This window comes from Macrobrachium rosenbergii, chromosome 43, assembly GCF_040412425.1.
Source record: "Macrobrachium rosenbergii isolate ZJJX-2024 chromosome 43, ASM4041242v1, whole genome shotgun sequence".
NCBI lineage: Eukaryota > Metazoa > Arthropoda > Malacostraca > Decapoda > Palaemonidae > Macrobrachium > Macrobrachium rosenbergii.
Window position 1 is genome coordinate 13,716,782 of NC_089783.1, and position 12,588 is coordinate 13,729,369.

General features: G+C 38.4%; 1 protein-coding gene across 3 annotated transcripts in view; it reads left to right on the top strand.

Moving 5' to 3' along the window:
- The window catches only part of svp (COUP transcription factor 2), a 598,839-nt gene that overhangs the window by 283,118 nt on the left and 303,133 nt on the right, over positions 1-12,588 (top strand). Inside the window, exon 1 of one of the 3 annotated variants that reach the window (XM_067086583.1) lies at positions 10,990-11,768. The exons of 1 other annotated variant lie outside the window; for it this stretch is intronic. In XM_067086583.1, coding sequence (XP_066942684.1) covers positions 11,465-11,768 — 304 coding nt within the window. In that variant the 5' untranslated portion in view covers positions 10,990-11,464. Of the gene's footprint in view, positions 1-10,989; positions 11,769-12,588 lie in introns of those variants that run through there. One more of the 3 variants, XM_067086584.1, reaches the window with a different exon arrangement.

Consider the following 12,588-nt stretch of genomic DNA (forward strand, 5'->3'; position numbering starts at 1 on the left):
GTGACTTCTCACACTCTGTATCAGTCCTTCGTCAATGGCTTGAAATAAAGTCGAAACCGGTCAGACCTACATCCTGTTTCTTATTTTTCACCTGTGGTAATGTGTGATAAATGAATCACGTACAAAAAGTGATAATAATCATATATATATATATATATATATATATATATATATATGTATATATATATACTGTATATATATATATATACAAATATATATAAATATTATTTATAATATGTATACGTATATATACAGTATATACATATATACACACATACATATACATTTACATCATTCCCCATGAAGGCTGGCTCTAGAAGGATGCATCCTTTCGATGATACGACATTGCTAACCGAAAATCCTTCTTAAACTTGACTGCAGCACAACACTTGGCTGCCAAAGAGGCATCTAATTCGTTACTCTAGTCAGGGGATCTAATGATCTTGTCTAACGCGCTCCGGCGTGTTCCGGGATTTAGGCCATGCCCACTTATTTATGAGTCAGACGCATGTGCTAGAAGACTCGGCGCGCTGAAGAAGATGACATTCGTTCTGAAATTAAAGACAAGGTGGTTGAAGCTGGCGGGATGTATTGTCTGAAGAGTAGGAAGTTATGTTCGCAGGAAGACGTGTAAGGAGAGGAATAGGTACACATGCTGAGGTGGTAAAAAGCTGGTCAGTCGGAATTTCGGTATAATGTGGTTCGGATTCCACAATGAACTGTAGGTCCCGGTCAGTTCCTCGTCGGACGAGTCGCTAGAGTTCTCGGCTAGCAATCTGCTAGGCCCGAGTTCGAGTCTCCGGCCGGCCAATGAAGAATTAGAGGAATTTATTTGTGGTGATAGAAATTCATTTCTCGGTATAATGTGGTTCGGATTGCACAATAAGCTGTAGGTCCCTGTCAGTTCCTCGTTGGACGAGTCGCTAGAGTTCTCGGCTAGTACTCTGCGAGGCCCGAGTTCGAGTCTCCGGCCGGCCAATGAAGAATTAGAGGAATTTATTTCTGGTGATAGAAATTCATTTCTAGGTATAATGTGGTTCGGATTCCACAATAAACTGTAGGTCCCGTTGCTAGGTAACCAATTGGTTCTTAGCCACGCAAAATAAGTCAAATCCTTCGGGCCAACCCTAGGAGAGCTGTTAATCAGCTCAGTGGTCTGGTTAAAGTAAGGTATACTTAACTAGGTGGAAGGCTAGAACAGAGTGTTTTTTGATGGTTGGATCATGTGGAAAGATGAAACAACGATAGACATGAAAAGAGGGTGCATTTCTGATGTGCCAGGAGTAAGGAGGCAAGGAAGACATAAAAACTGAAGAATAGTTTGAAAGAATGTTGAAAATTTATGGTCCTGGTAATGACAGACTTCATTTCAGGCAATAACTAAGAACCAAGAAGCGCAAGAGCGAGTGCTAAATAGAGGTGAATAATGCAAAGTTGATTAGGGGTTCGATATACTGCGGGTGAGACGCCTCTTTAGATTGATGATGTAGCTCAAACTGTGACAGTGTTCTGCTCAAAGGGTCATCCATGTTACAGCAGATGAAATATGTCTGTACTGGTAAACATTATCTTATCTTAGGTCCGGAGCCACCCGCTGTCAGCAACGTCCTGCTAACGCCTGTTGGGACTCGTGAATCGCTCCCATTTTCTACCCCCGCCTCTTCAGCCAGTTGCAATTGGGTATCAGCTCTGTTGTGGCCAAGGGCGTGGGGCTGTAACCTCGTCCCTCGAACATTGCGGAAACCCAAAAGGTTGTAACCCTTCTGGAGCTACCTCCTCTTCAGGAATAATGGCTTGTTGTTGTATATATATATATATATATATATATATATATATATATATATATATATATATATATATATATATATATATATATATATAAAATGTAGATGCATACTTATATTGTATATATGTATAAATATATACCATTATATACAAGCATACATGCATATATATACATATATATATATATATATATATATATATATATATATATATATATATATATATATATATATATATATATATATATATATATATATATATATATATTAGCTATTGCAATGCTGTATGATTATCCTCTTTCTCTATCAACCGTGCCCGTACCTATCCTAAAAATCCTAATCCAAAATCACAGTATTAAAAGTATCATTCTTGTCAGATTCTTTATTTATCTATCCAGCATTTTTTTCCTGTTGTGAAACCAAACAGTCGTATATACTCAAAACAAGCACAGCCTCTGCAACAAAGAAGAGAGATAACGAAAAAACACAGGAACCGTGTTTTTGTCCTTCTGTCTTTAAGTGACAACACATCTGCCTCTCAGACAAAGACAGATTCAGTGGTCCAGAAATCATTCTCTTTTCGGTTTTTCATTTTCCTTTACTTCTCTTTTTATTTACTTCAAGAGTTTCAGTTTTTTCAACAAGTCAATCATTTTTGCCCTCAGTTTTTAAATGCTAATATTTCCTAAATTATAATCTTTCTTTTTCACTTTTTCATATCTTTTCGTGGTTTTACAAAGGTCTATAACAACTGTTAAGGAACCTGTCTCGTTTAAACATAGTGATAACATATTACTTACATTTCTATGTAACATGATAACAATAAAAGCTTTAGCTTTTGTTGTTGTTAATAAAAGATACATCAAGTCACTACTCCACCAGTATGTATATATATATATATATATATATATATATATATATATATATATATATATATGTATATATACACATATACAGTATGTATATGTATATATATAATATAAATATATATATATATATATATATATATATATATATATATATATATATATATATATAAATATATATATATATATATATATATATATATATATATATATATATATATATATATATATATATATATATATATATATTTGTGTTTTATATATGCGCTCGTGTGCGTATGTGTGCGGACTTGCGCTATCTTACCGTATATTTACAATGCATACATTACTTAAACGGCCTAGATATAAAGAAAATAAGAATTCAATGAAAGCTTGCGAATCGTTTAAGTCCGCATAAAACCCATCTTTTAAAAAAAGACGCCTTAAAAGACACGTGTAAAACCTGTGGGAGGAGAGGTTGACAAACCCCACTCCCACCTACTCACAGATGAGGCTTCATGATTTTGCACAATACCAAAATATCTTGACTTGCATACACCCTTCTTTATATTCCCCGCTGGGTAAATCAAAATAGATTTTTCGTCTGTGAGTATGTGTTCGTGTGATTTACGAGTGTGCGCGGTTATTTCAGTGCGAGTGTGTGTGAAGATTTCAGTATGAGTTTGTGTGTGTGCGTGTGTAACCGTTAGGTTAGTCGGATGTGTGTGTGTACGTGTGTGTGTGTGTAGCCGTTAGGTTATTGTGTGTGTGTATGTCTTTGTGTGAGTGTGGGCCTTTGTGCAAGCATACATGCAGTTTTTTCTTTATGTGTGTGTGGGCGTTTATGCATGTGTGGAAGTGAATCTGCGCCAATGTTAGTGTTTATGGCTGTATGTTCAAATGTCTGAATATTTTTTTAGTTTTCTGCCCACTTTTTGCAAGTCTTTTCTTCTGGGATGTTCTTGTAATTGTTTGTACGTTTGTATGTAGCGATTTTCTTGTGCTTGTGCGAGTCTGAATATGTCGGGTTAAGTATGACTATGTCAGTGTAAGATGTTTGTACAGCGTGTCGTTGCTTATATAAGCGTATATGTATTTGTCTGAACAAACGATAGTATGATTGGTGGCAGGTGTTTTACAATGCTTGTAAATACATGTGTCGAGTTTTTTTTTTTTTGCATGCGCTTGTGAATGTTTCTTTTTGCACATGTGAATCTGTTGTTTTGAGTGAGTTTGTATGAGTTTGCATATTTGAATAAATGTACCTGGATGTTGATTTGTATGTACGTGAAAGTGCACATGAACTTGCGCAGTTAATTTTGATTATAAATATAGTGAGTAATGATAGTTATGCGCAATGATTTTTATACGTACAATTCATTCCCTGCTGAGACCAAAACAGACATCTTTAACATTTTAAACAACAAGTCTGATTATTAGTGCCATCAGATTTTACTTGTCACAACACAGAACTTACAGTAGCGAGTAAGATTTTCCAGGACATAATCTCCTTCAAAATTGCAATTAACTCAAATGTAGAGTAAGATATTGGAAGACACTTGCTGCATACACAAGTTTAAACGTAGATACGATTGCATTTCTTCTGTGAAGAAGTACTAGCGACAAGGAATGATAGTTTTTAGGCATTTCGCCGGATGTCAAAAGAATCAAGTGTGTTAACAAGCAAAACTCCATTCTCCCTATCTATCTGTCGATCTGTTTATCTGTCGATCTATCTATCTATCTATCGATCTTCCTGTCTATCTACATATCTATTTATTTAAACTGGGAGAACAGCAAGTGTAACTGGATTCACTGAGGTATCCTCTATAAAGAAGAGTTTCGAAGTTGTACCACACCATTAAAAGTTATATTACTTAGTAAAAAAAAACCAACTTATTAAGATGAGTTTTTTAGTTTTCTGCAAAAGAAAACTATTTTGCTGGCTTTGTCTGTCCGTCCGCACTTTTTCTGTCCGCCCTCAGATCTTAAAAACTACTGAGCCTAGAGGGCTGCAAATTGGTATGATGATCATGCACCCTCCAATCATCAAACATACCAAATTGCAGCCCTCCAGCCTTAGTAGTTTTGATTTTATTTAAGGTTAAAGTTAGCCATAATCGTGCTTCTGGCAACGATATGGGATAGCCCGCCACCGGCCGTGGTTAAAGTTTCATGGGTCGCGGCTCATACAACATTATAGCGAGACCACCGAAAGATAGATCTATTTTCGGTGGCCTTGATTATAGCGCATTTTTTACTTGGTGTGTTTAGGATTAAAGTAAATTTCTGAATACAAAGGGAATATGTTCAATACGCAGTCAGTAAAATGACTAAATCATTATCTCTCTCTCTCTCTCTCTCTCTCTCTCTCTCTCTCTCTCTCTCTCTCTCTCTCTCTGCGTCATACAACATTATAGCGAGACCACCGAGAGATAGATCTATTTTCGGTAATCTTGATTATACGCTGTAGCGTATTTTTTACTTGGTGTGTTTAGGATTAAAACAAATTTCTGAATACAAAGGGAATGTGTAGTCAGTAAAATGACTAAATCATTATCTCTCTCTCTCTCTCTCTCTCTCTCTCTCTCTCTCTCTCTCTCTCTCTCTCTCTCCCTGCATGCTATTCATAACTTTATGCATGCACAGTACGCAGACTAGTGTTCACAGATGCGAGTAATTTTGCTTCCTTCAGTTGCAAATGGATTTGCTCAATCCATCATTTCCCTTCCTCTTTGCTTAACCTTTCCTTTTTGTTCTGCCAGTCCGCCGTGCTTCTCACGTGAAATCCCTCCTGCTTGAGCAATCCCTCCTACTTGAGCAATCCCTCCTGCTTGAGCTGAAGATGAAACTTTATCATGACTTCCTCCAGTGGCAAAAAACTCCGTCCATCTTTTTGCTTATTTTCCTCCGCTTATGAACCTTGAGTCTGTGCAGAGCATAAGCTGCTCTGCCAGCGTCAGCTGAAGAGTTATGAGTAACCGAGCTCACAAAGCTCTACTAAAAGGATCTAAGTAATTGTTAATCCGAAATGTGAAGTCCTTGTGTGCTTCCAAAGCTTTAACGGACGGAAGCAGCGCGCATGCGCCAAGATCCCCCACATGACAAGCAAATGGTTATCGAGAGGAACAGGAAAACGTGATGTGTGGGAAACACCCCTTCTTGGTAAATGGGGGTAAGAATGTGACTTCTTCCCCTTGGGATAGACGTGAGATGTCAAGGCTAAGGAAATTACTGATAAAAAAAAAAATAGTAAGAAAAAAAATGTGAGTTACAGATCTTGCGGTGGTTTTCCTCTTAAGCTAGTTCTTAGAACTGTTTATTTTTTTACGGATAACGTTTTGAAAATTGTGACGTGCAAAAATTATTAATAATAATTATAGTAATTATATCAATGAAGGGCTCCCAGGTTGAACTTTTGGAAAAATATAAAAGAAAACACGTCATAAACGTAACACTGCTAAGTAAAACGATGATAGACTGTTTCCTAAGTTTCCACAGTTATACTCGTATATGATAATGATATTGACAGTGGTAACGATCATACTGATGATGTTACTCAGGAGTTCGTCATAGTGTGATAAGAACAACTTGAGTTTGTAATTCACGGTGTTATGTGTAATATAATGAAGATTATGCGGAAAAAATTATTCAGGCAAAGAAGGAAAACGAACAGAAATGAGTTCAGAAATTACTATGCAAGTTATGTAAATATACCACAGTAATAATAAAAAGTTCTCCCCTCTCTCTCTCTCTCTCTCTCTCTCTCTCTCTCTCTCTCTCTCTCTCTCTAAGTTCCTCGTTGGACGAGTCGGTAGAGATCTCGGCTAGCACTCTGCTAGGCCCGAGTTCGAGTCTCCGACCGATCAATGATGAATTAGAGGAATTTATTTCTGATGACAGAAATTCATTTCTCGGTATAATGTGGTTCGGATTCCACAATAAGCTGTAGGTCCCGTTGCTAGGTAGCCAATTGGTTCCTAGCCACGTAAAATAAGTCTAATCCTTCGGGCCAGCCCTAGGAGAGCTGGTAATCAGTTCAATGGCCTCGTTAAACTGAGGTATACTTAACTTTTCTCTCTCCCTCTCTCTCTGATTCTCTTGAAACGAAGTATCTGCCAGTCTGCCGCTTTCACATTCCATCTCTCTAACCTTAACTTACGAATTACCAAAGCTTTTGATCAGCCTGTCTATCTATCAACCCAGTTGTTAGAGCATAAAACGTATAGTTATCAGTACTCTGGGTGGTTAATGATATTTGATACCCAAATACAATTTTTGGAATATCGGTCATCGCGGACAGTAAATGACGTCAAGCTCACGTAGGCTTATTAAATAGTTATTTACCGATAAATGTTTCCATTAGTTTCCTAACTGAGAGTGTTTTCTCACGCTATATGATTAAACAAATAAAATTCTTCGTTTGATTATATTCGTAGAATCTTGTATTGTAATACTAATGAAAGTCTGAATTCAAATTTTTATTATTATTATTATTATTATTATTATTATTATTATTTACTCGCTCATATTTGGAAAAAAAGAAATAGCAGAGAGAAAAGGTGCTGATAAAGTTAGCAGAGACAAATTTAAGATTATCTGTTATTGGCAGATGACAATTATCTGAGGTTGCGGCACAGTCCCTAAGAGGGAGGACTTATTATTATTATTATTATTATTATTATTATTATTATTATTATTATTATTATTATTCAGAGATGAACTTTATTCAGAAGGTGATCGGGAATTCAGGAAGAGAACATTTATTACAAAAACAGATAAATTAACAAATAAATAAGTAAATAAAAATGTGAGTAAAATATTAAAGTATATGTTGAATTGTATTAGGATAGTAACGCAGACCTGAATATAACTGGAAGAAAGGAATATTGGCAGCTGCCAGTTACCCATAGCTGTCCATAAATACGCAACTATTTGTGAATGCGAGTTTGCATGCACAATTCTAATGAATGAAAAATTGTTAATAACATTCAAGGCTTTTTTCATGTTTGCCTTACTTTTTATTTATACTTGTATTAACTATTTTGTTTTATCGGTTTCTTGCTTACTTTGTGGCATGATTGTTGTTTTGCATGTTTGTTTTGTGCGTTGTTCACTTCCGTACACATTTGCTTTATATCAGGTTTGCGTCAATTTATGGTACCTCCTGCTTTCTTTCCTTGTAGCTGCTTTTGGCATTCCAACTACTTGGTTGTCTTTTTTGTATGTTTGTATGTTTGCTGTATGTTTGTCAACTTTATGGTTGTTGCTTTCGTTGATTTATTACATGTTTGCTTTTTCGTTGAATTGCAGATTATTCCTCTTCTTTCATACGTAATGATGTAGTTAATGAGCCGCATGTTTGTTTTCTTGAATATTCGCGCCTTTCTCATACCGTGTGTCTGTTTTCTGCTCTGGTTGTGTTGCATTTTCCTTTAAATGTTTATGTTTGTTGATTTCTTTCATTTTTGTTATTTTTAATTATTTTTGACGTGTTTGCTTTTTTTCATGTTTGCTGCTTCTGCTCACTTAATGCTGGTGACTCAAGTTTCAAACTTTCATTTTTTTTATCGAACGTTTCCCTTTCTTTGTGTTTGCTGAGTATGTGGATTTGCTACATGTTTGTTTTCTGTCGGCTTTGCTGTCCTGGTTGCGGTGTTACATCATTGTTACCTTTCGCATTGATTCGCGTCACTTGATTTGTTGCTTGTTTGTTTTCCATAAAGCGATTTTTTGCCACCACTGATTTACCACATTATATATTGCATACATGTGATTCAGTTTATTTAAATACATGTTTGTTGCATTTCTTGTTATTTTATTTATTTGTCGCATGTTTGTTTTCTGTCACTGTTGCTTCATATGCACTTACCCTTCAAGACTGCTGCTTTTGTTTAGCGTGTTTTTTTTTTATTTGCTCCTTGCATTTATATGTCTCATGTGTGTTTATTTTTTTGTTACGTTTATTTCATTTATCGTATTTTTTGTTACGTTTATTTCATTTACTGTTTTACTGACGAATGACATGTTTGTTTTCAACTTGTCTGTTTGGCTGTACCGTGTGTTTGGTTCTTTATCAGAGCTCGCTTCCGAATCACTCGGGTCGGGAAGCGCGACATGACACCGCCAGCGGAAGTGGACTGGTTTGTTTCCGAGAGTGGATAATAATGAATGGTCTTTCGGTAACCTGTTTTCTCAACTGCTCCTTTCAATTAGCATTCAATTGCAGTCGCTGTCGAGGGTTTTTTATTCGATATCCCTGACCTCTGGCTACGTCGAGCCACTGGGCAATTTGGTCCCTTGAATCCATGAGAGTTGCATGCTTGCCGCCCCCCCCCCCTCTCTCTCTCTCTCTCTCTCTCTCTCTCTCTCTCTCTCTCTCTCTCCCTCTCTCTTTCTCTCTCTCTCTTTCTCTCTCTCTCTCTCTCTCTCTCTCTCTCTCTCTCCTCTCTCTTTCTCTCTCTCTCTTTCTCTCTCTCTCTCTCTCTCTCTCTCTCTCTCTCTCTCTCTCTCTCTCTCTATATATATATATATATATATATATATATATATATATGTGTGTGTGTGTGTGTGTGTGTGTGTTTTGTGTGTGTGTGTAAGCGCGCGCATGTCTGTCTTTTTGTATACGTTCATATTACATCATTTGATCATTCATAAAGATAGGCCTATACGCTTTACATTTCCATCTAATTCTATTTAAATTCATATATATAAACGTAAAGAGAGAGAGAGAGAGAGAGAGAGAGAGAGAGAGAGAGAGAGAGAGAGAGAGAGAGAGAGAGAGAAAACAGGCACTAACCACATTAACGAATCACTCACCAAAAGAATTTCTCTTACACAAACTCACTCAGTTAATTCAATTCAAATATCCTGAACATATTTGTAATCTGCGAAATCAATACAGATGAAACACAAAGACAAATTGGAGGTTCACAGAATGACTGTTAAGAAGTACCAAAGCAACAGAGGAAATAACAAGAGAATTGCGTCATAAAAACACAAACAAATAACAAATTCTGAATACACGTTTCTTACGCGTGAGTCTCGGCCATCATATTATGGATTATAATTTTAAACGAAATCACGTAATGTGAAGATACCCTGCAGATCATATATCCATTTTGAATAATTGAAAAGTTTCAGTTTTTTGCCATTGACTACTTTTCATAAGTTATTTCAAATAAGTGCTTACTCTAAAGATACTGTGTCTTAATATTCTTTAACACATTTTACTGAAATTTTATATGACAGTTATTTTACAAACGCACATGTTTTCCCATTCTCACTTACAGTCATACGTACATACGCATGCGTAGGCCTACACACGAAGACGTCATGCTTTCAACAGTGTGTCCTACACGTTTGTAAAATAAATATTATGTAAGTTTAATGTCAGCGTAACATTCATGCGTCAGTATGTGCATAGTGATATGAAATTAAGTTAGCAATAACTAAATCAGAATTATGGTCGGGAACTTTGGAGTTCAAAATTCTCCTATCGTTATGCTATCTCGCCCACGATACTCGAATATCCACAAACGGCTTTAAAACCAAGTTCTACAAGACGTTGCAAAATGTCATTCATTCTGTTTGCTGCCTTGTTACTGAGAGAGAGAGAGAGAGAGAGAGAGAGAGAGAGAGAGAGAGAGAGTAAATATTCTCTACATAATCATAATAATTATTAGTATTACTGGCGAGAGGCGAATGCAGCACAGCAGAAGCGGAAGCAGCAGCAGCAGCAGCATCGGCACAGCAACGTGGTGCCTTTGCCCCCGAGTGTAGGCCTGTCACACCAACTTTCTCACTCGCTTCAACACCACCAGCGCGCGGGGTTGAAGCTCCAGACCTCTAACTTGAGATGCAATTGCCAGCGCTCGCTAGCAGATATGACTTGAAACGGCAAAAAAAGCCTTGTGATCAATACCGACGACTCTTGCGTCGCAAACAAAGCGATAGTTCCAAATCAGGGATAATTGCCAGCGCATTTTAGCGTGATTACTTCGACAAAGAGTTATTATTGTTGCGAATTTAGCATTGAAGAGCGGATGGCCCCGCCCCGCCCCGAGCGCTCATTGGTTCAGCACCCCCGCGACCCGCCAACCAGAGGCCGCCCCGCCACCGGACACTGATCAACCTTGCTGCCTTTTGCCGTCAACTAAATTTCACGTTTGTGTCTTTATTTGCGATGCTTTTGGGTCCATGAGAGAGGAATTGTCATCTTGCAGTGATACCTTCATTCCCCTGCTTTGAACAAAGCAAAGAAAAGTCGTTCAGAGCGGATCAGTGGCGATCAAGGATGATTGAGAGGTTGCGACCAATGGGTGTCCGGGGCGGGCGGGGTCGCGGCCCCGTGGCCTGGTGTCCCGCCCCCTGCCCTGCAAGGCCCGTCCCCGCCCTCCACCCGCCGGGCCGCCCGCTCCGCCGCCCGCCCAGTGTACACAGCACAGTGCTCTAAGGAGGGTGCGTATCGCGAGACACTATAAGCTTTTGCCTCACAGGTCAGACCCGAAGTAACGTCGAGTGACAAGTCAAGTGGAGGTTGATCAGGGAGGTTGTGCTCACGGGAGAGAGAGAGAGAGAGATTGCGCTCTTTTCACGGATTACTATTTTCGTCCTCCGAGTGTTTATTTGCTAATATTAATCGTGACGCAGCCCCAAGTGTTTCAGTGGATTTGTTTCAAAATTTGGAAAAGTGTGTTTCAGTGATAATGACAGACCGGCCGTTATAAAGCCAGGTATTATCTGTGGTGGTTGCTCGAGGGATCGTCATCGTCCTTTGCCATTATATTCGGAGGAGAACCAAAGGGCTCCACCCTTGGACAAGGGTGGTTGTAAATGCTTTTGAAAGACCCCTTTAGCCACGATAGGATGGCCCTAGTTGTGCCCCCCGGGGCCACGTGGCGTGATCCCCCTGTGTCTTTGCCGCCTACCACAGGGGAAGATGTCACCCGCGAATTGGGTGCCAGTGTCACACCACAGCCCAATGCCCCACAGACGCCGACGCCGAACTCCACGGCAGGCAGTGCCCCGTCCTCTGCCCCAAGCCCCACAGGCGACGATAAGAATGCCCAAAATATGACATGCGTCGTGTGCGGGGACAAGAGCTCGGGAAAGCACTACGGCCAGTTCACGTGCGAAGGTACGAACACATCATGACACGAAGACATTATGACAGCACTCAAAAATAAATAGAGCTTAAAAAAAATTGAGTCGAAATTTCCTAAGGACAATAATTTGGCAAATTTAATTTTCCGGTTATCTGTTACATTATTCAGGCAAAAACACAAAACATGTGCTCACAAATGAGAAATAAGAATATCCGATTTATCACAGTCACGAAACCAACGAGAACAATAAAGATAAACAGAGTTTATTTTTTCGTTGACCCGTTACATAATTCGTCTTCCACTATTGACCTCAGGGTATCGGGCAGCGCAAAGTTGATGCTGCTACTGTCATGGGTATTTCTCCCTGCTCACCCCTCCCCTCCCCTCCCCTCCCCTCTCACTCCTGAATACCGCTGCAAGCAATTTTTTTTTTTCATGACCGCTATCTGAGCGATCTCACTGATCGGTACTTTAAACTCTTTTGGTATCATTTAACTCAAGTTTATCGCTTCCATTATAATATTGTTCATTATAAATGTTGATTTTGTCGGTTGAATATTTGTACATTATTGATGCCTATGATCATAAACGATAATTAATTGACAGAAACTTGTCATTGCGAAAAAATATCTTCAATGGAGCACTGAAAAAAGAGAACGAATGAAAGTGATGCAAAAATATGGCATAATTGATGGATTAAATAAAACTCAAGATTTGGCGTTGCAGTGATGCAACGGTCGCTACTGTAGAGTCGCACTAGAAAACCTAGAAATTTTCATTTTATTGATTGATGACAGAATACATCTCTGGAGGTTATTATATAAGTGACTGATACCGCTTTTGATGCGTCAT